The following is a 25,452-nucleotide window of genomic DNA, read 5'->3' as shown; positions in this document are numbered from 1 at the left end:
AGAGTTCCATCAGGGAATCGAGACCCACCTCTGGTTACAAATAGAGGCAAAGAAGCCAGTTACTGAACTGCAGGTGAAACCTGCCAGGAGAGACCACAAAAAGAGGAAAACATCTTTCCCAGCAAGCTTCCAACAGCAGTCAGTACGACTCTGGGGAGGAGTGGTGCACTGACAGCCCCAGAGGCCCAAGTCCTCTCTCCCCTAGTACTGCACAAGTGATCACTGCACAGATTCCTCACAGCACATTTTCCATAAGTCTTAATATCTGGAAAATTAAGTGCATTCAGTCCTTAGCCTTCCTTCTGCCACAGCTAATAAGGAGGTCAGTACAGGGTTTAGGTGTGAAGAATTGTTTTACAGAGAACTGTTAGCCAAACACAACCCCAGTGATTACAGAAAGTTAGTTCCCAAGAGATACCTGAAGGAATGAAGAACGTGTAGCCTTGTTTCAGCTCAATTCTTTGGCACCGTTCCACCCTGTCTCCCAGAAAGATATCACTCTGCTTTCCTGAGAGAACCCATTCTTCATAAAGTTCTAGATTCTGCAGAGTGGGCGGAATCAGCCAGAAGATCTAAAAATAAAATGAAAATTTAACTGTTACCAACAGTCAACAAAAATAAATAGCCGAGAGCTCCCACCAAGGTTATCCCGTGTTAGACAAATGAGCCACTTTCTGCATAAAACCCTGGTTTTCCAGGTGTTGTACACAGAGGCACACACACAGACAGCAGCAGCAGCAATTAGTCCATGTTGTGGAAGTGGCTGGATAACTGTCAGTTGTCATCTCTCTTCCAGAAACATCTCACTCAGAAGATGCCTGGGGTTTACCTGCAGGTCAAACCAGTGTGTTGGTACAGTACAGCTTCACTGGACTACAGAGACAGTACTTCACTGGAGTACAGGATCTGCACCACAGATTTATTTCAGTTCCCACCATACACTGTCTATACTACAATTGGGGAAAACATCCTAAAGCAGAGAAGATGTGAATGTAGCCATACACACTGTGTATTTAAACACTACTGCATCCTGTAATATTTCAGTTCTGGCATATTGTGCCTGTGCACATTACAGGAACATGGAATTCTGAAAGGAACAGAAGCTCTAGCTACAGAAGGAGACTTGTGAGGGCACTCTGACCCAGCAAGGGTACATCTCGCTGCAAGACACTTCTGGACCACACAGCAAAAGCACCACCAACACAAATAACACATTTAGTATTTCAAATAAATCACTCATTTGTTTCATAACGGTGAGTGATATCCTTCTAGTTCAGCAAACTCTGTGTGTATCAACACAGCTGCTGAAACAGACGGAGAAAAAAAGAAGAAAAAAAGAGAAAGCAACCCTTCCCCTCCATAAGAGGCACAGACAAATAAAAACAAATATCAAATAAGGTTCACCTACCTTCCCCCCACGGAAAACGTGATACCACACTGAAGTGCCACCAAAATCAATATGAAAATCAGTGAAGCATCCTTTCACACTCATCAAACAGTACCTGCAAGCAGAGTGAAGGACAAAAATGAATCAGTCTGAAACAGTATTTTTCACATCTTGATTTGCAGAGGTTAACTGTGTGTGCAGTGCTGCTTCCACCAATTAAGTTTCTGCATTTATAGTACAGTGATTTGTCTCGTGAATCTAACGAGTTTTCTGCTGAAAAACGCAAATCTCCACGTCTGAGTTTGCTGTTCATACGAGAGGAACGAAAGCCTTCAGAGTTAAGGAATGGAAAAACATTAAAAGTGAGGCTGTTCAGAAATATTTCTTATGCCACTGCCAGTCCCCGGGGTGATCTGTTTAATGCTCTGTACTCGTCACCGCTCGAGAGACAACCTGCACCAAGAGTTGTACACAAATTGCTTCAAAGAGCAAAGTTTTGAAAAATCTAATTTGCCTATAAATCCTCCTGAATGTTCTTTACCTACTTGCCACTCATGCCATTTTTGCAAGGACTGGGGGACAGAAACCTCGTTTGGCAAACTAACTCCTTTTTGTTCACATTTCTAGGCATTTCGGCATCAAAATACATAAAGGACCCAGCTGGCAGCAACACTAAGGATCAAATCCACTATTTTTTATGCCGTCTGGATACAGGTTTTGAGCAGTATAAAGTCGGCATTGCTGGAAAAAGACACAAGAGCTGTGTTCTGGCTGCAGGAATCTCCAGGCTCCAGCCACCATCTGTAACTAATGGCCGAATCACAGCCGCCCTCCTCACTGTAGGCACCTTTGCAAACGCAGGAAACACACACCACTTAACCCACTAACCTCTTTTCCTTGTTCCGGTCTCCGTTTCATGGCTTTTTTTTTTTTTTTTTTTTTTTTTTGCTTTGCTTTGCTTTGCTTTGGTTTTTAAGGGGAGTTATGGAAACATCACCGGAACGGGATTTGGAACAAAAAAAAAAAAAAAGAAAGAAAAAGGGGTTTCATTTAAGTGTGTCTTTTTCTGCTCACAGGCAGGTAGGAGAAGCTCAGCAGTATGCAGCCGGCGTGCAGAAGTCCCTGTAGATGATAGGCTGGGAAGGACCTTACCATGTGTCTGCAGAAGGCTGGCAAATCAGAGCCACTCTGGGTCCATAAGAGCCGCTGCCTAGCAACCACATCCCGAGCCGGAGTTGACAGAATGATACGCAATGCTGTCATGAAGACAGTCAATTTGTGCGCTTCAAAAAAGGTCCTGCGCCTTCATCTCACAATTAAAACCTCTCCTTGTGCAATTACACGTCTCTCCTCTTGCCCACTCTGGAATTTTTTTTAATTTTTTTCCTAATCCTTCAGAAGCAGGAAGAAGCTTTTGCTGCCCCTGGGGTATTTCAGATGCTTCAAAAATCACAGCTAGCCAAGAAGCTGTCTACACTCTCAATATGCTCCATTTCAAAATATGAGTCCTTCCCTCCCAAACACTTTTTTTTTTTAATTTCTCCTTTTATGTTTTCTCTACCAAGATGTTGTTGATTACAAGTCAGATAGAATTTAAAAACAATAAAAGAAGCCCAGAAAGGAAGTTGCCTTTCTTCCAGCCAAACTGCAAAAAGTCACAGATTGAATAATTATTGCTCATTAAGGAAAAGAAAAAATTAGCATGGTAATTCTCAGTTTGTGGGCAGTGCTGAGTATTAGAGATTCATGTTGTTTTAAAGCAAAAAAATTCAAATCCTTATGGAGTCAATTATTTTCAGTTTCCAAAAGGTCAGTTGTAAAATATATCACACTAACAAAATTTTTCTAGACAATTTTTCTACCAACAATCACCCGTTGAATTAAGATATTCTGAAAGAGCAAACATGGCCTGAGCATTAGCTGGTTTTAGTTATTCCTCAGTAGTCAACAATCTAAACCTGAAGCAGTCGATCTGCTTGTGTTCAGAGAGGAAATAACAGGATTGAATCCCATCAAATCAACGCACTTAAAATTTAGTTTTGTGAGAAAACACCAAGGCAGGTATAAGTGTGAACACTCAACTCCTTCTTGCCCTTGTTTCCCCCCATTTTGCCTCTGTTTTCTTGAAACTCCTCTAAACACAATTACCAATAAAGATGGTTTTAGTGAAAGAGCCACATATGGTGATTAAGAAAAACCTACAAAGCTTTTGGAAAATAAACCAGTTTTTCCTTCCATCCACAAGTGAGCCATGCCTTAATTCTGCTGTTAATCTCCCAGGCCTGCTTTTGTCCCAGCCCAGCAGCTCCCGGGCGGCTCAGGAGCCTGCGGGAGGATCTTCCGCCATCCAGCACTCCCCTGGTTGCCAGAGTCTGGCACAATGCCTTTGCATTGACCTCTACAGCTTCCTCTTCCAATGTACACCGCAGTCACATGGTCCCAGCACAGCTCCATGCCACAGCTAATCTCAGGCACCGCTCTGCTCCAGCCTCAGCCAGCAGCTTCTCGTCACCAGCAGCTGCTAATTTGGAGGACGACTCAACTTTTTGGGGTTCTCCATAAAAATAATTAAAAAAAAAAAAAAGGACAGGAAAAAAAAAGCCATAACACAGCTTCCATGTTGAAAGAAATCTAGGAGCTACATCCCACTGCGTGCTGTGGTCACAGAGCTCTGGGCCAAGCAGGTACAGTGGGTACAGGAACACAATCCCACATCGGGCATGGGGACACAAGCTGATCAGAGTTACACCCCGAAAACACAGGCGACGCAAAAGATGCCCCAACTTTAATATTTTCACAACTGCTACCACATCCAATCCCTGCCCACTCCACTTTATCTCCCTGCACAGCCTCAGTCAGGGTTTTAAAACATGCAGCTGCTTGTAATCTGTTGTGGGGGAGCTTCCCTTCCCCACTGAAGAGTTTGGTTTATGTTCTCCACAAGGCTGAAATTGTTTGATTTAATGTATTGTTATTTTGAAAGAAGGATTTGTGGTGTGGGGAAATGGAGAACTTCCCCCCCGCTCCCCCCCAAAAAAAACCCCAAACATCTGGGGAAATTTGTTAGAGAAATGATGCGAAGAAATATGGAGTAACCTGCAAACTCACGGGGAAGAACAAACACAGAGATCCAAAAAAAAAAAAAAAAAAAAGAGAGAGAGAGGGAGATGATACAAACGAAGCTAAACCACTAAGCAAACACAGCGAGCTGGGAACACAGAAACAACACAGACACCGCTCCATAAGCCAGTGCAGAGACCACACTCCCAGGCAAACCCACAATGCACTCGCCACGCATCGCTACAAACCCGCAAGCAAACAGAGAAACAAAGACAGCGAGAGCCGCGCCGGGATGCGAAGGCACGGCCGGGCAGGGCGGGCAGCGATCATGCACATGGGCTCGGGGAGACGCGAGCGGACGCACAGGCAGCAGCATTACCCTGAGCTCAGCTCCTTCTCTCCCGCAATAGGCACCGCGCACCATACGGCTCTATTCCCTCTGGCATTGCGAGGGCTCCCCTGCCACTGAGCTCAGCCCATAAACCACTCCCAAACCCCAGCAGAGGCTTCTGTTTTTTGTTCGGGCCAATGAGAAAAGTATAGCTCACTCTTCCTTCCTCCCAGGAGCAGCGCCGGCTGGTTGAAATCCCTGAGCCTGAAACCGAATACCACAGACCCATGAGCCAACTGCAAGTGCCAGCGCGGGGAAAGGCGCGGGCCTGGTTCCTCATCCCCGCGCGGGAGGGACGCTCCCGGCGGTGGGAGGAGGGCGGCCCCCGGCAGCATCCCGGCACCGCGGGGCCCCTTCTCCCGGGCCTGGGCGCGGGAGCTGGAAGGAGACGGCAGGAACAAAAGCTACCTCGGGGCGCCTCGGCCCGCACCGACAGCGCTCCCACACTGGGGCCCTGCAACTGGAAGCCACAAATTGCGCCGCAAGACAAAAGAAACCATTGTCACCCGAGAGGCACCGGCCCGGCTGCCGCTCCCACCCCCGGCTCACCGGGGAGAGACCGGCCCCGCCACTGCCGAGAGGGCCGGGCTGCTCCTCAGGGATGAACCCGGCTTCTCAGGGATGAGCCCCGGCTGCTCCCGCGGGGCTGAGCCCCAGCATATTCTCGGGGATGAACCCGGCTTCTCCTCTGGGATGCGCCCCAGCGGGGATGAGCCCCAGCATCTCCTCGGGGCCCCGCCTCGCCCGTCAGGGATGAAGAACCCGGGCTCTCCCCTCATAGAGGCCCCCCAAGCACCCACCCGTGGCAGCCGGGCCGGCCCTGCCCGTGGAAAGCCCCTCGGACCCGTGCCGTGCCCACCGGGACCGACCTCCGCCCCCGTCTCCCTCCTGGGCAGCGATACCCAGCGCTCTCGGCCCGGGAGAAAACAACCCCAACAACCCCACACCGCGATCACCACACCCCGAGCGCACCGGGCACTTCAAACGGACATGAAAGGCCCGGCTCCTGCCCCGAGGGGGTTACGATCCGACTCAGTCACACAGAAACAACATCCGAGATAAGAGAAGTTTGTTTTCTGCCATGCACGGAGGAGTTTGTGAAGCGACTGCAAATCACACTCAGAGACCACACTGGGGCCGAGGTGTGTGACAACACTTCCCTCGTCCCGCTCTTGCCGGGTCCCAGCCCAGGTGGAACACCGAGAGTGTGCGGGGTGGGCTCACAGGGACAGACTGACCTCCAGCCGCCAGATTTTGGCACTGACAGCCCGCGAAGATGGTCAGCAGCACGGTGCCCAGCTACCCTCCCTGCCAGGCTGTAAAGTGTGATAACGAGAGCTGGAAGGTTGTTACCTTTGAAGTTTAAGAATGAAGAGGCCTCCTTTTTTTTTTGTTTTTGGACGCTTAAATTTCTGAGGAGGCATCCACCACCACAGGGAAATGAACCAAGCTGCCAGTTCACAGCGAGTCAGGCCCATGTGCCCCTGGAACAGCATTTCGGTGTCTGTGAAAGCAGGACTCACTCTCCATCCTGTAGCATGGCTGTTCAGCTACAGACTCACCACAAACTCTTTTAAACGCTGGTGATTATTTGAGTTACATGTGTGATGCTGCAAGTCCTCCAATCTCTACACAAAGGAGGATTTGACACAAATGCAATGATGTGAAGACATCCCATTTTATTTACTTTGCAAGCTTGGAAAGCCTAATGAGAACTCACACTTGTTGGTCTGATTTTTTGCACTGAATTGTACTTATAGAGCAGTTTTATATCAAAAGCAGTTCACAAATGACATACAAAGTGCACACCAGTCTCTCACGTGCATAAACCAGGGTGTTGAGGGACCTGTGAGCTCCCTGGATTCAAAGGGCAATCGCTGTCTCCAGAGGCTCACCCTCGGCTTCTAATTAGACCACAGCTCAGCAGAGCATTTTAGCATCTGTTTAAATCCATCCCTACTTAGTAAAGGAATGAATAGAAAGAATGGGTGGCTGAATAACAGCCTGGGAGAGGGAAAAGAGGGCTGAGGACATGCTAACGGAAGAGCATCCTTTTGAGAACAGGTAGATGTTTCACACAAGATACCCCATCCTCCATTGAAGGAGAGCAGCAATATAAAGACCTATTATAAAAGTGCTTAGATATTTAAAGTAATAATAAGAATTTTGAAGGCAAAAAGCGCGTTGTAGTGACTAAGCTTTCATTTTCATTCATTCCCTAGCACAAACATCAAGTTCTTAGAAGTGCCTGTTACTGTTTTTACAGTCATCGAGTCCTGCACCGTAGCTATTTTCACTGCCACTGTATTGCAAATAATCTTGCAAGGCTACAAACACAAAACCTAATAAAGAGGATAATAATTTCAGCAGGGCTATTTCTTTTGATAAATGAAAAATCAAATTAGTACTTTTTTTGTTGTTGCTTCGGGTTCAGCCGTATCCAGATTGCTTCAGTCCTGGGTGAATTTAAACAGAAAACTAAATCTGAGCTTGTTTTGATCTACCTAAAAATGGTTATGGTGCTATAACAAGCTTCTACACCTAAAAGCTGATGTTACAACAGCACTGCCTTTTCCTGCTGCCCTGGCTCCTGGTTACACAGCATGTTCCCACTCTCATCCAGAGTCTCATGTCTGCAAGGCTCTTCTCAGCAACTTGCACCCCAGAATGTGAGAGAGGGGAGGAAGGAACAGGTTTCCTTGGCAGCAGTGAGCTGCTCGCTCTGCTCACCCGGTGTCACCTGGTGGAGTGATCCCACTACTATGTTTTTTTTTCACACTTCTGCACTGCCCTTCTGTTGGCATAAGCATTTATGCAGCCATGTGGTGGTTTGGGTGGCCTGAAAACTAACCAATTTTTGTGTATTTCTGAGTCAGTTTTCAGCCAGAACAGTCCCCAGTCCACTTTGCTCTGAAGCTGCACAACGTGTTTTAGCAACGGGGATGGGACAGTGTGGGCACAGGACTGTCACTGCAGGGGCAATGCCAGCTTATACCAGTTTGAAGTTTGCCACACTTCCACCTCAGCAAGCCATCCTCTTCATTTCTCACGTTGCCTTACTGCTTATGAGGTAGTACTTGGAAAGTTTTTTTGACATAAACCGTTTTTCCACTTAATTCGGGCTCCTGTGAGGTAAGCAGTCACTTACCTACAGACAGAAAAATAACCTCATTACCCAGAGGGAGTTTTTTTAAAAGTTAATGGTGTGGGTCCAAGTGGAAGGCAGGGCGGTCTCCAGCGCACACAGAGCTCCTGGTAACCGAGGCAGCGCAGCAGATGGAGCGTTCTCTAACTTCACTCCCAGCACGGAACTCGACGTGCAGGAGCCAAGACAGACATTTGTGTCTGGTAGTGCCATCTGTGTCTGCGAAACCGCAGCGCTCTCGCTGGAGCGCTTTGTGTTTGTAGGGAACACGTTAATGGTGGGGATGGCACACTGCAAACTCGCAGGATTGTGGGAATGCTGAGAGCAAGAATGAAATGGAACCATCCCATTCCCGAGCAACAACAGTCATTAATAAAGCATAAGGATATTGACAATTCACATAAAAGAATGAATGGGCAGCATGGAACGAGTGGCAGCTCCGCAACTGAATGTGATCTCCTTAATAAGGGCTTATATCCTCTGGGTACCCACAGCAATAGCTGGGACTAGTATCTCTACAGGAAAGGCCCAGTCTGAATTCCCAAAGATGGAGAAAGCTGATATCGAGGAGTTCACCTTTAAACTGGACAAGTTCATGCAAAAGAAATCTCTTGAGAGCCACCAAGCACACAGAAACCACTTCCACCTCAGGACAGCCCCTGCCTGAACTGCAGACAGTGGAAGCTCAGAAGATAATTTTTAGGGGTGGCATCATTTTATGCTCACACTGTTCTTACACTCCTCCCAGAGCATCAATGCCAGCACCCAACAGCAGACAGGTTACTGAGAGGCACAGATCTTTGTCCTGATGTGGTACAGCTTCTGTTGTGCTCCCAGACTATCACTGTTTGTTACTGGTTTTATCTTTGTGGCTTCTTCAGATTGATGAGGGGTTTGTGCCAACAGTGCTGTAAATCATCCTTCTCTAGTCTTTGTGAGATGATGCTCACTAGCAACATCCTCATCACTCCAGCTGCATCACCCTCGCCTTTAACACTCACGCCTGGTAACTCCTTTTCCCACATCAAACTCTATTGTCACATTTCAAGTGCTCACAATCCTTCACTGTTTAGCTTCCCTGTACCTATCACATCTACCAGTTTATCAAGCTGTCAACCTCCACCTTCCCTTTGCCAGTGACAGCAGCCTCAATGGCTCCGTGCCTGCTTCTTCATCAGGCATCTCCTTCTTCTCTCCCAGGCCACTCTCCACACACGGGAAAAACTCCACATCAAAATCTGTTGAATTGCTACATCTCTAAAATCTCTTTGAAACCTACCATCTGGCATTTCATGATGCAAGCAGTGAACTGCAAGCACATACTCTGCTTTTTCTGCTAAATTCTGTTAGTCATGTTGCTACCTTATCCTTTAAACCATTTCTGCCTTGCTTTGTTTACTTGCTACGTGTTTTTCAGCATGCAGAGTGTGCCTGCTCTAGGAAAGGGATTGTTTTCTTTATTTCTTACCTTGTAGAATCCATGATTCCTGAAGTCCTGAATCATGATTCGGTTTCTTAGCTCTAGCAGATTATAAATAAAGTTATTTAACTGACTAACCACTTGGGAACAAGTGCTGCTCTGCCACTGGCTTATTGTGTGACCTCAGGCAAGTCACTTAGGACATTTTCAAATGCATATGTGAAATGGGGCACTCCAATCCATATCCAGTTACCCTAACAAGCAGTTTGATCCTTTCAAAATAATGGAGTATCTTTAGGTTCCCATTAAATCAATGGGGCTGAGCACTGGACCAGGCATTGGACCATACAGTAGGACCAGGCTTCCCATGATGCCTGTCACAGAGGCTCTTCTGTTATGGAGACCTTTACCTTCCAGAATGTTTATTTTCAGAGAACAAGAGTAAATGCTGTGTATCACTTGCTGACTGCACACTCCTTTGTATCTGTTAGTACCAGTGTATTTTACAGTTTGGAAAGAGTCCTGAGCGATTTTCAGAACACCAGAGGTCGGTTCAACAGCAGAGCCTGGGATGCTGCCAGCATTTGTCTGGCCAATAAAAAATGCCTCTAAATCAGAAACAGCAGTGAAGGGCTTCCAGGATTACCTGGTGTTCATCAGCCATACAGGTCATTACATCATTAACAGGAACCCCTATCTCAGCTGCACTAACTCCTATGAAACTTACAGTGCACATTTTGAGGCCTCCAAATAGTTCCTTTTTTCAAACATCATATGAAAAGTTTTAAGAAAGACATTCAAACAGAAGAAAGAGTGAGGTGAGGTTATGCTTGCCCAAAAGCTAGAGCTGAGCTAGGCAGAATCAGGACAAACTGCTCATTTTTGGTCTCAAACGTGCCCTGAGTGGGTCCTCTGAAATGAGACACAGCCTGTGCAGTCAGTCCAGTATTTGATCTTGCTGTTGAAAAAAAATCAACAGAAAAGTAAACTGTCCTGAAGGGCAGTGGCAGAGTTTCTGGGGAGTCACACACCTAATTGAAAACAGTCTTCAAGTTCATTTCATAAAACATCTCTCAACTAATAACTACTCAGTCACTAGTGGCTTAGGACCTGTGAAGGATCTGAGCCCAGCCTACAGGAGGACTCTGACAACACTGTGTGACATCTCTGCATCCTGTGAAGTGATTTCTTTGGGCAGCACTTTCAGAGAATTTACTATTTAAGGTCAGTCTGCCATTTTCAAAACCAAGTTGCTCAAAACTGAACAATAAAAATGCACTTTTCAAAGGGATTTGTACTCAGCAAACTGTAAAAGGAATTAATCAAGGCAGTCAAGAGCAGAGATTTTTGAAGACTGAAATAGACTTACTTTTTCACTTTGGGGTATTTCATCTCTGAAATAGCATTGGTAGCATCCGTCTGTCTCTCCTTCAAATGCTGTGGCCACATATTATCCACCCAGTCGACTAAGTCCACCTGAAAGCCCACCAGAATCAACTGTTAGTTACTGAACACGTAGTAGGACATACTCCTGCTGGCTAAAACTCCTCCCATGACAGCAGCAGATGCTCACAGACAGGGAGAGCCTTGTTGTTAAGCAAAATTCCTGTGCACTCAGCTTGCTTCCTCACCACAACTCAGCCCTTTGCAACCCAGAGGAAGGAGAGTTTTGCAGTCAATTTACCTGGGTGCAAATTCTGTCCCCTGGGCACCTGTGAGCACTTTTTCTCCTATTCTGTCTGAATTCAAATGCATTTTTGTAGCCAACAGCCTAGAAATTCCATTTATAAACATTAAAATACAAATATAAAAGAGATTATAGTATCCCAATACCTTATATTTCAAGGAACATTAACACCATTGTTCTGGCCAAATTCTGGTTTGAGTAATTACATGATCTCCTGCTGTGAACTCCTTCATTGTTCTGCTGGGGTATAAAATTGACCAAAGTTTTTGTTCAAAAGCCAAACTTTTAGAGAGTGTGGGCAGGAGAAAACAGTGAAGCCAAGCAATTGGAAACATCCTGCAAGACGAGGAAGAGCTGGAAAGCAAAGTAGCTCAGGGACATGGAAGCACAGCTGGGTGGGAGCACAGACAGCGATGTGTCCATCACAGCCACATCAAGGACAAGCCTGTGACTCATTCCTTGCTCTGTTTGTGATGGAGCCTGTGCTACATATCTGTAACACTCCCTTCTGGTTATGCAAGTGGGTCACATGTGCCAGGTTTCAAAACAGAGGAAAGCACCAGGCGCCTTGGGAAGCCCCTGGCAGGCTGCAGTGCTGTGCTCAGCCACAGCGTGGCTCAGGAACACCTCGTGTGGGACTGAACCTCCAGTGGGGGGTCAGGGAGGACTCAACACCTGTCCTAGGCCTTGGTGACAGAGCTGTCCCCTGCCTGTGTGCAGCAAGACCAGAGAGATCCAATTCAGCCGTGGTTAGCACCCCATTTGGCCTCCTGACTGCTAATTCTCTTTGAAGGCCTACCCAAAAATGTTATTTGTGTGAGTCAACTCAACTGTTCCAGTTCCCTGAGGATTTTCACAATAGGGCAATTAACACGTGTCATTCCTGCACACTGGGGCTGAGCCCTTTCTCACTGTCTGCACCAGGTACTGTTGATAAGACAAGGTACTTTGAGAAGAGGCATAAGATTGTGCAGGAGAAACAGGCCCCATTCCATGAATATCACAATTGTATGTCAAAACAAAACTGATGGTTACTGCCCTGATTCTGAAATAATTCCCACATCTGGATATTGCAACCCAGAGTTTACACAACAGGGAACCTGAATCAAGTATTTCTGCCTTAAGTGGGCTCAAAAAGCTCTGCAGAATTCAAGAGAACCACTTAGACAAATATAGCATTCAACTAGGAGCTGACTTTATGTGCTGGACTTCCCCAACACCCTCTCTTCTACTCCCATGGGAATGCAAATCTCTTTTCCAGTGAGATCTAAAAATTCCTGGTTTTACAAATGATTGTGCACTCAGGCCATATTAAACAGCTATGAAATGTGCATTTACATGTGATAACAGGTACCTAACTGCATTTTTCATTTCTAAGCACCCAGGAAATTTGCACAGATGTTTCAAAAGCTCGCTGAGCACAATGAGTTTGGGAAAACCAGGATCAGCTGAACACCAGAAAGTCACCAGAGCATTTTCAAATTACCCACTGTCTGAACGACAGCAAAAATCTGAATAAACTTCTAAATATGTGTTTAGTATTCGATCTGTGATCTATGTGTAACAGAACACAAAAGTTAAGAATTACTTTGACAAATCAGCAGTTAGAGCTGCCACCTATTTTTGATCTGTTCAGGCAGAAGTGTGGTGTTTATATTGCCTGCCTAGGCAAGAGATGTCCCCAGCAAAAAAGCTGCTGCTGTAACTAGAAAAGGACTTAAAAATCAGGAGGAAAGTGTCTGAAAATAAAATGTCATAGAACACCCAGCAATGTTCTGCTTTGAGGGGTCCCTCTGTTCCCTCATCAGCCAGGACTGATGCCCAGACTGTCTGCTGAGTGTCCTGATAGACACCTGGAATCATCTTTACCAATAAAGGCCCAGTTTCACTGCCAGTGACTCTATTGGGAATAAAATCACAGGAGTCTTCTACCTTGAAAAAATATGGCCAAATCTATGCCCTTACTTTCTTGCCAGTTCTGACATAGCAGTGATTATGCTGATTTCATTACATCTGGATTTCTACATTTTATACCTGTGTTTTCAACTTTTTCCCTTTGGAGCCCCCTGAACATTTCTTAGCTAATAGGAGGGTTCATACATAATGAATTCAAGCTTCCTGACAGTTTAAGCTTCCTTAGAGGAGGAAAAACAATAGATAGGTACTTAATTCTGGATGGAATTTCCCCTAAATACCTTGAGAGGAACTGTGTATCTGTGCAAATTGCATGATTAACAGCTCATCAGGTACCTACTTCCAGTAAATTAAGTTCCACTGTCAAGGAGCCCAGCTTTCTACTTGGCTGAAAATGAGCTCCTGACACTGAAGGGACAGGAGTTCCAGGTACTTCACATCAGCCTGGGGATGAAATAAACCACTCCATGGCTTATTTCTGGGAAGATGCTGAAAACAAACCCCACCACAGAGCATCCCTTACCACGTTGGGGCGCTTGACAATGTTCTCCAGCTTCGTGTGACTGAACTCCAGGCTGATGACGTTGTAGAGCTTTTCCCGCTGGGCCTCTGGGGTTTCGTAGTATCTCACAAACTGAGACATGCTCATCTCAACCCCTCTCTGCGTGTTCACATCCATCACATCCACGATCCTGCGGCTTCCTGCAAACACAGAGGAGTCTCAAAACAACTGCCTGGGCTTTATTTTTAAATATATACATATATACACATATATATATGTATATTATTTTATAGATAGGTATAAATTTTCAATAACTGGAGGGAAACTGGTATTAGAGCATGAGAGACCAGTATCAGCCCCTCCACGGGTCCTGAGCAAGCCCACTGAGCAAGGAACTAACCTGGAACTGGACTTTTCACCCAGTGTGACACCGAACAGGTCACTTGATGTCTCTTTGCTTCACAGAGATGGAGAGAGCAGTTTCCTCCTTTACATGAATTGACATGAGCAGAAGTACATTAAAAATTATGAAGAAGTGATATAATGTGGTAGCAGGGGGCAGGCAAGACAAATAGCTCTCCAAATCATACTGCAATTTTCTAAATATCCATATGTCTCTCAAGATGCTTTTACTCACGTACCAAAATTATCTATAAAGAGCAAACTGCCTTGCATCACTGGCTACTGTAAATTGCTGAACACCTTATACAGATTGCTGAATATTCCCAATTCCAGTCACCACCAGTGGAGATGAAAGCACTAAATGCCACAGAGGAGTGAGCCCCCACTTTGGATGTCTCAACAGAAACTACAGGACATACTTTCAGCTCCTCAAGTGGCAGACATACAAGTCTCATTAGCACCAGAATGTTGAACAGCAGTTTTAGTCAGCCTTCAGCTTTACACAGCTTAATCCACAATCTTCTCTTCGGCCAACTGGAAGGTTTCACCTCTCCCAGCAATTTCATCATCCTAATTAGCAGTTCATTTGCGTGTGAGTGGACGGGAGCCCATGAGAGACATGTCTCATTTCCAGGAGAGAAGGATTCCAGCAAACAAATTTGCAACGTTTCCAAAAAATCACTCCAAAACCATTTTCAGCGCCGAAAAAATAACTCGAAATAAATTGCATTAAAACAAAATGGAGGCTGATATGCACCATTACAGGAAATTATTAATAATTACAGCACCTGGCCTATCATGGGCTTGGGAGCAGTATTTCAGCAAGAGTGATTGCCTTGCTCCTCTAAAAACATCCTTAGCCCCTGCTAGCAGTGACAGTGACAGATGTGATAATGGTTCTGCGAAGGAACTCAAGACCATAAAGCTCTGAAATCAGAAATAAAAATGTGTAGAGTAAATCTGCAATAGTCCCTCCGGCCCATCAAACTCCTCACTCCCAGGCCAGAGAACAGGATCCCATCCTTAGGCTGGGCTCGGGACTGTACAGAGTGTTGCCACCTTGAGGCAGGATGGGGAGAGTTTAGTTATGTGTCAAAAAGCACGAGAATCCTTACATTTGGCATTTGCATGTTTGAAACAGCATATGTAAAATCTAGTTTTGGGTTGGGCGGTTTTTTGTTTGGTTGGTTGATTTGGTTTGGTTTTGTTGTTTCTTTAAAGGGTTAACTTTACTCTCCAGGGGAATGGTCTTTTTTCAACTCCACAGGTGAGCAACTGGGGTGAAGTCCTATTAAACAGCCCCTGAATGAAAGCCAGCCTGATCTCTGCTTCCAGAGCTGGGGATCAAAGAAATGGCTCCGGCCCGGAGGGGTTAAGGACACAGATACTGAAAAACTGAATTTGAAGGGCTGTATGGCAGAGCCTGGGATCTGCCATATTATAGCCTAGGTTTGATCTCAGCTTTGCAGGAAGTGACCTTGTACAGCCTCTCAATTATCCTTTCCAAAGGAAAAATCAGCAGTTATCTGATGAATTAAGAGTATGAGGCCCAGTTCAACAGCAGGTTTGTTAAATGTGCACGATTATCAATTACAGGCACAAGAGCTTAAGATTTGAATTGATAGTCTCTTGACTTCCAAATTAAAGAGTAATTTGAGGGGATGTTTTTCTCTTAAGCCACAGTACTGTCAAACAAGCCCATACATAATGATTCCTGGAGTAGTGCTCACAAAATTTGAGATGTATAATTACAGGTTCAGAGCTTGGTGTTCACTGCCCACTGCAGAGTAGTTCTGACTTCCTGCCAGCTTTATCTCTTTGGCCTGAAAAGATTCAGCTCTTTCTTCTATCCCCTATTCCTGGGACAAGGTTAGAAAATATCACCCAAAGCAAGGGAAAGAAGCACACAGAGGCTCCAAAAAGCAGTGGTAGGCTGAGAGATCTGAGATCAGGCTGGATTTCTGAACAGCTCCAACACACATTTTACCATTTCTGTTAACCAGTTCCTAAGTATCCTCTCAGCCTGCCCTATAAGAAGGGATCCCCCTCGGGCCTGGTGCAGCCTTCCAGGTCCCAGCAGGATCCCCGTGACCCTGGCAGCCTCTTGCCCTGGTACCAATCATATTCCTGACTTCAGCTGCACATGGGTAACAGGCACATGTATCCCTAGCTGGCAAGGAGCACCTCCTACTGCTGACATGGGAAGCTGCAGTGCACCATGCACCACCTCACCCTTGGCCTTCCCTGGATTTTCTTCCAAAGTAACTCAGTGTGAGTTCCAATATAATTCTATAGTATGGGATTAAGAGGCAAGGCTTCCTCTCTGGCAGAGGATGTGACTCAGAGGCAAAGTGGTGATGCTGGAGTTCACTGCAAGGGATTTTACAGCCGAAAGAAACATCTTCCTCTACTGCTTCTTGCTCATGGAGCACGAGATTCCCAAAGGATCACAAAGACAGTAACTAAGAAACAAGCTAGAGCCATCTTTGACAAGGGGAACAGACAACAGCAAGGAGATGGAAAGTAAAAGCCATCAGGAAGAGCTACAGAAGAGCTGTGCTTCACTTAAAACCTTAAAAACATATCAAGCTACTCCAGCCAATGTATCAGTAAAATCCACATTAAAATTAAGGGAGGGAATAGCATATATAATATCTGTTCCCTTTAAGTGGAGGCCTGGTGACCAAGATGCTGTGAAGATCCTAACAGATTGGTTTGTACAACATTCCTATATGCTGCAATATCATTATTTTTTCACAGAAATGAACACCTGGGGGAAAAACAACTTGTGCAGAGTCGCAGCCTCCCACTGCCCATCCTGGACAAGTCGGTTTGGTACAGAGATTTGCTCCTTTCTGTTCTGGGCTTCTTGGTAAAAATACTTCAAGAACAACATTGAGGCAAACCTTGTCCCCTCATCAGAGACAGAACTCTGCTTCATGAATGCAGGTTACACAGGCATCAGCAAACACTTTCACAAATCACAGTTCCCCATCCCACCCCAGAAACTCCAGGAGTGATGGGCTCCAGCTCCCAAGTCATTCAGCAAAGCTCTCGTTGATCTCCCCTGCAGAGTTTGCACCCCCACTTTCCTTCACCTATCAAATATTGTAACAATTTGCCAGAGAGGGAACAGTGAATGGGAAATGCTGGGACGTTCATCATCTCCTCGGGGGTACAACAGCTGCCATTTCCCATTTCTAACAAGGTGAAGCACTGCCTTCCCCTGCCCTGACCTCAAACAGCTTCAGGTTATCCAAGCTGCCAGACTAGCCCATCTTTTCCCTGACGTGGATTTAGCATGGATATTAGGAGCAGTGGAAGCAAAGCAAACATGAACCACGCAGTGGAATATGTGGAATATGAGGAATGCACAGAAGGTGTGAATCAGAGCTGCAAATGACACCAGTGTTTTCTAGGCTGTGGTCTCTTCTCCAGCACAGCACCGGCAGGAAAAGGTGCAACTCCCCCATGGCAGAGGAAAGAGGAAATGTCCTTTCTGTAAGAATGATTACCAAGCCTGTCCATTAAGAGGATAAAGCTACCTTGGGGAATTATTTTAACCCTTTGTGACTGAACTGAGATCTGTGCTCAAGGTACAATATAGCATCACCAACCAGAAACCAATCCCAAATGCCAAGGGACTGCTCCTTTCTAATCTTTATGCTTCTTACTAGGAAAAAAAAATTCCTTGGTTTATAAAGCAGGATTTTTGGCAGAGCCTCAGGAAATCTGCTTGCTTCACTACTGGGTTAATTGTACCTAAAGACTAAGGCTTTGACTTGCATCCCAGTTAATCCCCCTGGAGCTCCCAGAGACGGAAAGCATGCATTCTCCTGCTACCCACAGGAGACTATTATGATATCCCCTGCTAACAGGGAGGGATGTGAATCCAAGCAGAAAGTCCTTGCTCAAGTGGAGCTACTCCCGACATTCCCTGCATTTCAGAGCCAGGGTAAGAACAACTTAAGAGACACATCCCGATCCCATCGCTCCCAGTGCCACCAGAGGGCACAGAAGAACAAAGGGAAACGAGCCCAGCTCGGACATCGCACCCAGCTCTCCCCACACCTCACCCAGCACAGCCTGGTCCAGCAGGAAACAAGGATCCCCGAGGAATCCATCCCTGCTTTGCAGTGCTCTGAGCCTTTCCTCCTTTCCCCCTCGGCCAGGTCTTTCCAGCAGGAGTCTTTTCAGTGGGGTAACAGAATCTCCTCCTTATGGAGATGGAAAACTACTGGTACCTTCTCCTCCTTCCCCTCTGCAGCTTTATCGTTTGGTATAAAGCTGCCAAATTACAATAACCCATGTTAGCAGCCATTAATAAAAATGAAATAAATGTTTAAATGTTTAAAATGTTTAAATGTTAAAATGTTTAAAACATTTTTGGTATCTTTGTATTCTACACTATCAAGACCATCTTTGCATACTAAGAATCCTACAGGAGTTAAATGATTTTGTTAAGTGACCTGTTAATCTGGCAATGGCTGAGTTCTTAATTTTCCCAAACATAAGTACAAAGGAGCATTGATTGGATCAGTGCAATCCATTCTCCTTTTATTTTTAGGGAAGTGCCTCTGGCAGCACCCCACCCCACAAGGAAAGGCCAGTTCAGTTTTTTATGGCCTCATTGACACTGTATGTTCAAGCCATACTTGCCTGTTTCTGCTCCACCAGCAACATCAAATGGTGGGAGGAAGAGCTTGGCTGTGCCTGGGGCACCTGGCAAGGGTGACAGAGCCCAGCCCAGAGACTGTGGCCCAGCCCAGCTCCCAGGGATGGAGCACTCCTTCCATCCAGGAGAGGTTTGGGGAGATGCCTGAGATGATTCCAAAGTTCCCAGGTCCTCGAAGGTCTCAGCCCCTCGTTCTGGCTGTGCAGCTCTGACCTTCTCTGGCTTTGGCCCTTGCACTCCTCTGACTTTGGGGCAGGCAAATTATTGAGATATCATGATAATATTTTCCTTTTTTTCTGGTTTTCTAGTTTTCTGCTGGTAACACCAGCTCACTGAGGAGTTGGGCACACACAAAGCTGGACCAGGAGAAGGACCAGCACAACCCCAGCAGGAGTGGAACAGCCAGAACTGGGAGGGAACCACTGCCTCTTCCCTTAGGCTGCTTTTCTCCCCTCTAAAGCCTCATCATCAGCATATAAGGAGGAACCCTATGGCCTTGGTTTCCCTGATATTTGGCAATTAGGGAATTGAAAAAAACCTTCAACTACCATTCAGGTTAGCACTAAACATGTACATGACACCAGCAATCCTGCAAGTCCTCTCTGGTCTACACTGGCATTCAAAGGTGTCAGAGGGTTGGCAACACCCCCCACACACATCTCATACCCACGGTTTAATGAGGACCTGGGAAAAAATATGCAGCTGTGATTACACCAGACCTCCAAAACATGCTGATATTAATATATATTTTTAGGATAAAGCACTACACTTGAAGGTCATTTTGGTCTAAGGTAAATTATGACACTAAAGCATAACAACTACCATAAAATATTTAGGATTTTGGGTGCTATTCCTCCAGAATAAGACAGCTCATTTCTAGTTTGGGTGAGCTAAAGCAGAGGATGGTTATTGCAGAAGAACAGTTATTCTAAAATATCTGTTCTGCTTAATTTCCCCCATGGACAATTCATCTTTAAATCCACCTGTAGACAGAGGCTTTGAGATGCTCATGATCAAATAACACGTCAGTTCAGTCTCACTTTCATGTTCTGACATCATGGAAACACATTCTTTTGAGGTTGTATTTTCATTGTAACATTCATTCAAAGCGGGTTTATTGCTGTTTATATCCGGACATGAACATGACTGTTTTTAGCAAAACTGTCCCAGTTTAACTAAGACCTTTTTAAAGAGTTTGACTGTGTTAGGCAAAGGACAAACCTAAAGAGAGCTCAAACAGGAAGCTGAGCTCTAAAAATAGAACTGGTTCTACTTCCAAAATGGCAAGTCAGCGGACGTGCTAAACATAGGCAAGCGTTATAATATTTCATTTTTACTTCTAAGAGCAAAAAAAAGCATGAAGAGGGAGCATCAAATACCTTTATTGCACAGAAGCCCTAATCATGGCTCAAGGCTCACTCACCAGGCACTTCTGATGCACAGAGCCCCAGTGGAAACTCGTGACAGAGATGGAAGGTTAGCCCAGCATTGGTTAGTGCTGAGAGCTAAACATTAAAGAAATATAAAAATAATAAATATATATATATTACTCCCCTTCTCTGTGAGGGAGGATGAGTTTTCTGCCAGTTCAACTTTCTGAACCACCTCATTGCCAGCACAAAGGCAGGGGATGGGAGAGCAATGCCAGAAGTGGAGAGAGAAGGAAGAGAAGGAGCAGGACACCAGTTTAGACTTGCTTAATTGATATGGCAAAAAAAGCAAGTTGTTGGATGCAATGGGCACCACAGGGAACAGAGTCACTATCCCTGGGCATGTAATAGGCAGCAGCAGCAAAAACCAAATGCCAGTTTAGATGACAAAAAGATGGTCTGGCACCAGAGCCCAGAACTGGAATTAGAGGGAGAAGTTTCTATTTCCAGTCTCTCAGGAACACTGGGTAAGTTTTAACCTCTGTCTGCCCCAGGTCCTGGTTTCATGATACAAACTGTTCACCAATACTCAAGAAACTGATGAGGCTTAAATAATTTTTTTAAGCAGGGTCAGCTCCCTGCCTCTTCCCAGCACAGTTCCACAGACTTCAGGGGAAGGATGTGCAGCAGCACCAGCGCTGTGGGAAATCCCACGGTGACACCAACCACAGCCCCAGCTCCCTTCTGCTATCACAGACTGGAGCTTATCTTCTTACACAATCAGCTATTAAGAGGCACAAACTCAGTGAGTGTTAAATGAAGCAACATCATCTGAAAGTCTGCAATACACCACTTGATTAGACAAGAGATTTCCATTTTAAGGTGCACTGCTCCACCTCAACACCGGTGGATGCCAATGTCCCAGAGGGTTCCTCCAGAGCTGCTACAAACAGCTTCAATTTTCAACAAATTAGGCAGAGCCCTCAGACTGGAGGAAAATCACTAATGGAACCTTCACTTGAAAAAAATCCATTCAGAAACCCTGAAGTCTAGTTACTAATTTTAATTCTGCCCAGGAGAGAACCCAGTGCAGCTTTGTAATTCTTCCGAGCCCCGAGCAAACGTGGAGCAGATCAGAAATGACATTACATTGTCTGACTGACTGACAGGACTGCTGGTGTCCCACGAAGAAGGGACAGATCCCATGATAACCAAACAAAAACACACCTGTCAAGTCCTACTGGTCCTGCTTAAAGCAAAGGGTGTTCACCTCTATCATTATTGGTTCGTGGTTGGCACAAGTATCCTAATAGCACTTGCTCAAGTCTGGAAGGATTTATCTGTACTGCCTGACAAGCTACTATGGGATTAGGGAGTAAAATGAGTTCTGTACAGTAGAGCAGCCTCATCAAAGAGAGAGGGATACAGGAAAACAGGAGAGGTCGCTCAAGGGAAAAGAAAGGAAGAAAGGACAAAGACAAAAGGATGAGCCAATAAATCTTCAGTGCTGCACTTGGGAAAGAGGAACCTGCTGGACAGAATTGCGGTCACTTCAATAAATCAGCATATTTTATTTTATTTTTCAGATGCTTCCTCTTTGTAGTACTCAAATTTGAAAATAAATGCAGCAGCTAGAAGTCTGGCCAGCCCACACCAACAGTACATATGAACTCCTCTGCTGACAGACCATTGGTTTGACTCCATCTGACCTTACGGGCTCTGGGAAATTTATTGTTTTCAGTGGTAATATTTGTTTGCTGATTTTAGTCGAGGTCTGGCTTAGCAGATTTCCCAGTTCAGAGCATGAAGCACATTGACAGTCCCAACAGCATTGACTTGAGGACATTTGGAACTTGATTTTAAAAACAAAGTGTTTTTAAAAAATAGTGGGAGTTTTTAAAACAGGTTTTAGTCACAAAAGAATATGATGGAGGAACAATCTATTTTTATGGACTGGATCTCAGACACATGTTGCTGTGTAACATCTGAGACAAATCACTGGGCCCTGACATACACTGCTTTCTGACTCTCCATTTGTCCCTTTGAAAAAGTCTGTAGGCAGGTACAAACTCAGCTCCCTTAAAGCACAGGTTTGGGACTTGTATCCTCAGATCAAGGGGAATAGCAGTGGCATGCAATTATTTTACAGTCCTTGTGAGGAACATCCAAGTTCAGCCTCCTCCTGCAAGGAGTCACCCTTATCTCCTGCTTTCCAAGTGCTCCTGGATGCCCTGCTCCTCTCAGTTATTGGAGAGATGGATCTCCTGTGGATCTGAGTCCCTTGATGAATTTAGGGGGTGACCTGCAGGGTCCAGAGACTGAGGTACCCTCAGTCTGAATCCTCACAGGCTGAAGAACATGTTCACAAGTTGTTTCTTATGAAACCACACAGACATTGGCCTTCCCAACCACGAGAACAATGAGGATGTTTCATTAACTCAGTTTTGGTTAATATTCCAACCTTCCCATTTACACGAAAAGGAAAAAAGCAGAACCCAGGGAGCAAAAGCAGAACCCAAAAACCAGGCCAGGCACAGGTCATACCATGGGCCACAAAACCCCCATGAGAAATAAGAGCAGAAGTCTTACAAGGAACGGAAATATTTCATCCAAGTGCCTCCCCTCCCAAGAGCTCAGTGATGACTCCTCTCCTCTAGAAGAGCCTGGTCCACTGTGTCTTGTAAAATGCATTATTTGGGCACTAGGAACAGAGCACAGCCCTCCCTGATTCCTCCTTATCCCTCCACACAAGACTCCTGGAGACATAGCAGCTTAATGACTCCTGACTCAGCTCTTCTGCTCTTCCCAACGTGGCACTGCCATTCACAGGACAAATCCCCACACCGGGGGAGGACCATACATCTTAATCAAGACTTACATGCAAGTCTGGGGGCAGACTTTTGCACTTCCTTTGAGCAGCCACTTTAATTTTGGGAAGTGCTCCTTACAACAGAGCCTCTCTAATGAGCCTCCCTCCTAACTCCTCTCCTTCTCCAATTTCACAACTTCCTTGAAACAAATGGAGCGTTGCTCTATAGAAAAAGCAACACTGGGTCCCTATTCAGCAGAAATGATGGAAAGTATTCTGAGCTGCAGTGTGTGGCTGCTTTGTCCTTCTTTTGTATCTACATGGCTAATTTTCTTTCACAGGATGGAGAACTGTACATTGATTAAGACAAAATTTCCCCTACTTGCCCACAGACCACACTACGAGCCTCTCGACTTGCTTTGTAGTTGGATGTGAATTCAACCATGATACAATTTTCAGAACAGATCAATTTGAGAGGGGCAGCAAACACGCAGGAGGAATGAACCAAAAAAATCGCTAGAAAGCAGCTACTCAGGGACACTTCTCTGCTTTGCTTTCAGAGGTTTTGAGTAGCTACTAACAAAAAGCTGAACATTTGCACAGCCAGCTCGGGGACCATTGTGCTGGCACACCAGAAGAAATGTATGCTAATGTAAAAGGAGTGTTTTACACGGTCTCTGCCCTCCCTCCTGCCTTTAACCATCTGACCTGCAGTCACCACCACCACAATTTTCTCTTCCTTGGAGGCACCACTTATGATTCTTGATTCAGTAGTGAATGAAATTTATACATCTATATATATGTATTCATCTATAAATGTGTGTACAGCTTTTAACAGATATATAAAACACATTTTATAAACCCAGACTAATCATTACCTACAATGTTTGCATCTCTTTCTATCCCCCTTTCAATATCACCTACTTCCAGAAGCATAGTTTAGGGTGGTTCTTGCATTTCTGTGGAGTACCTGGCACATTTAGTCTCATTTTAGCTGGAATTCCTGGGCACTACAGCACTGTATGTATTTAACAGAACAAAAATGGCTGGATGAAAGATGCAGAGCCCCACACAGCTTAATGGCTGTTAGGTACCCTTGATGAGCAGAAATCCTTTCTGTCCCAAGTGAATTTAAATTATTTACATCAGCCTTACATTAACTAGGCAGGGAACTTGTTCCTCCCCACTGCAGCCCCTGCACAGAAGAGGCCACAGCTCACCACATTCACTACATCATTTACACTTTACAGGAAAACTAGAGACTGAGACTCCCCAGATTCTGTCTGTAGCACCTGGGCAGATCATTTCTGCTTTCAGCCTGGTTTCCATATGGGAATAGAAGGTCACACTGTTTACTGTGCACTGTTACACGGCGGAATTGCTGCTGCTCCTGGACTGAGCAAAATGTTGTGCTACCAAACTTCACAAAGCTTCCTAAGGGCTCTCCCCTGTGAAAAAACCTGAGCAGCCAGGGAAATACTCCTCTGCAGCTCTGATTTCATCCACTGCTGTTAAAGGAAGTTCAGTTGTTCTCTTCAGTGCACTATGATGAAGTCCTTAATCACTTATTCACTTAGTGAATAAAGCATGAGCAGATGCGTAAGAGCACACACAGCATCTCCTCCAGAACTTGTCAGCAGCACGAGGGAAGGCTGACCTGCACTTGCAGGGCCAACCCCCACTATTTATAGGACTTTTCCCTTGAAAATGTCTGGGATTTAATGATGTAATTTATCCTATTATCTTTCTCCACTGACACCATGATTATAAACTCATGGTTGAGGCACAGACCTTTATTTCTTTAAACACTCAATTTGCAACTGAAATTTCTGGCTCAGCTCGTGTTCTTTTGGTGTTTCTAACAAGAAGGCAAACCCCAGCAATAATCAGGTATCTCCTCAGCTACTCCCACTGAAGAAAGCAACAGGATATGTAAAGCCTGGGTTTTCCTTTCAACCTTTGTCTTGGAGATCAAAGCCTGCTGCCAGGTCTTTAAAAATTTGACAGAATCACAGAAATCAAATATTGAAATGATCTATTGGGTCCCATCTTGTGCATCATCTTCTTAGGCCAGATAAAGATTGCTCTCTGCAAGAGTTACTGGAGCTTGGTCGTGTTTGTTTTTTATTTCCATACCTCAGTGCACACATTTTAGCACAATTAAAAGCTTTGCCGCTTTCAACTTTACTTGGATTCTTTGTACAAGAAACACCAAAGCCTTTCAATAAAGTTTGTGAACACAGCAACTAAATGAAGGGAACCAATCATTTCCTACCCAAGTAAGCATCATGGCCCAGTCCAGTCTGCAGCAACAGATTATAATGGCAAATTCCATGACAGATGATATATTCCTCGCTGCTCCTACACTTATTTTTTAAATTCTATAAATAAACCCTTAGTGAGTTGGTTAAATAAAATCAGTCAGTGAGTTGATGTCAGTTGTTAGACCACCTCATGAATAGTCTAAGTCCTGTACTTGCACTGTTCCCACTGATACAATGCCTGGCTGGGCACGGTGAATTCCATAGGACAATGCTGCTGATCCTACAGAAGTGACCGCCGTGGTCACAACTTTAACCTCTTCAGCCCAGGGATCACAATAACCCAAAGTCTCTTTTCTTTCTTACAATCCTCAGCATGTTTGAAATCTCCCCTTTTGCCACTCGCTGGGGTTGGAAGCTCCACTGTGG

The 25,452-nt window shown here is 45.2% G+C and overlaps 1 protein-coding gene across 8 annotated transcripts in view; it reads right to left on the bottom strand.

Moving 5' to 3' along the window:
- Window positions 1–25,452, bottom strand: part of KDM2B (lysine demethylase 2B) — a 116,782-nt gene that overhangs the window by 70,500 nt on the left and 20,830 nt on the right. For 6 of the 8 annotated variants that reach the window (XM_032705535.1, XM_032705531.1, XM_032705534.1 and 3 more), the window contains 4 exons: window positions 13,528–13,706; window positions 10,773–10,879; window positions 1,409–1,502; window positions 419–572 (listed from right to left, as the gene is read on the bottom strand). In XM_032705535.1, coding sequence (XP_032561426.1) covers window positions 419–572; window positions 1,409–1,502; window positions 10,773–10,879; window positions 13,528–13,706 — 534 coding nt within the window. Of the gene's footprint in view, window positions 1–418; window positions 573–1,408; window positions 1,503–2,275; window positions 2,295–4,826; window positions 5,084–10,772; window positions 10,880–13,527; window positions 13,707–25,452 lie in introns of those variants that run through there. The other 2 variants (XM_032705536.1, XM_032705537.1) reach the window with 2 other exon arrangements.

The sequence above is a fragment of the Chiroxiphia lanceolata genome, chromosome 18 (assembly GCF_009829145.1).
Source record: "Chiroxiphia lanceolata isolate bChiLan1 chromosome 18, bChiLan1.pri, whole genome shotgun sequence".
In the NCBI taxonomy this organism is placed as follows: domain Eukaryota; kingdom Metazoa; phylum Chordata; class Aves; order Passeriformes; family Pipridae; genus Chiroxiphia; species Chiroxiphia lanceolata.
The sequence above is the reverse complement of the archived record's forward strand: the minus strand, read 5'-3'. Positions and strand labels throughout refer to the sequence as shown.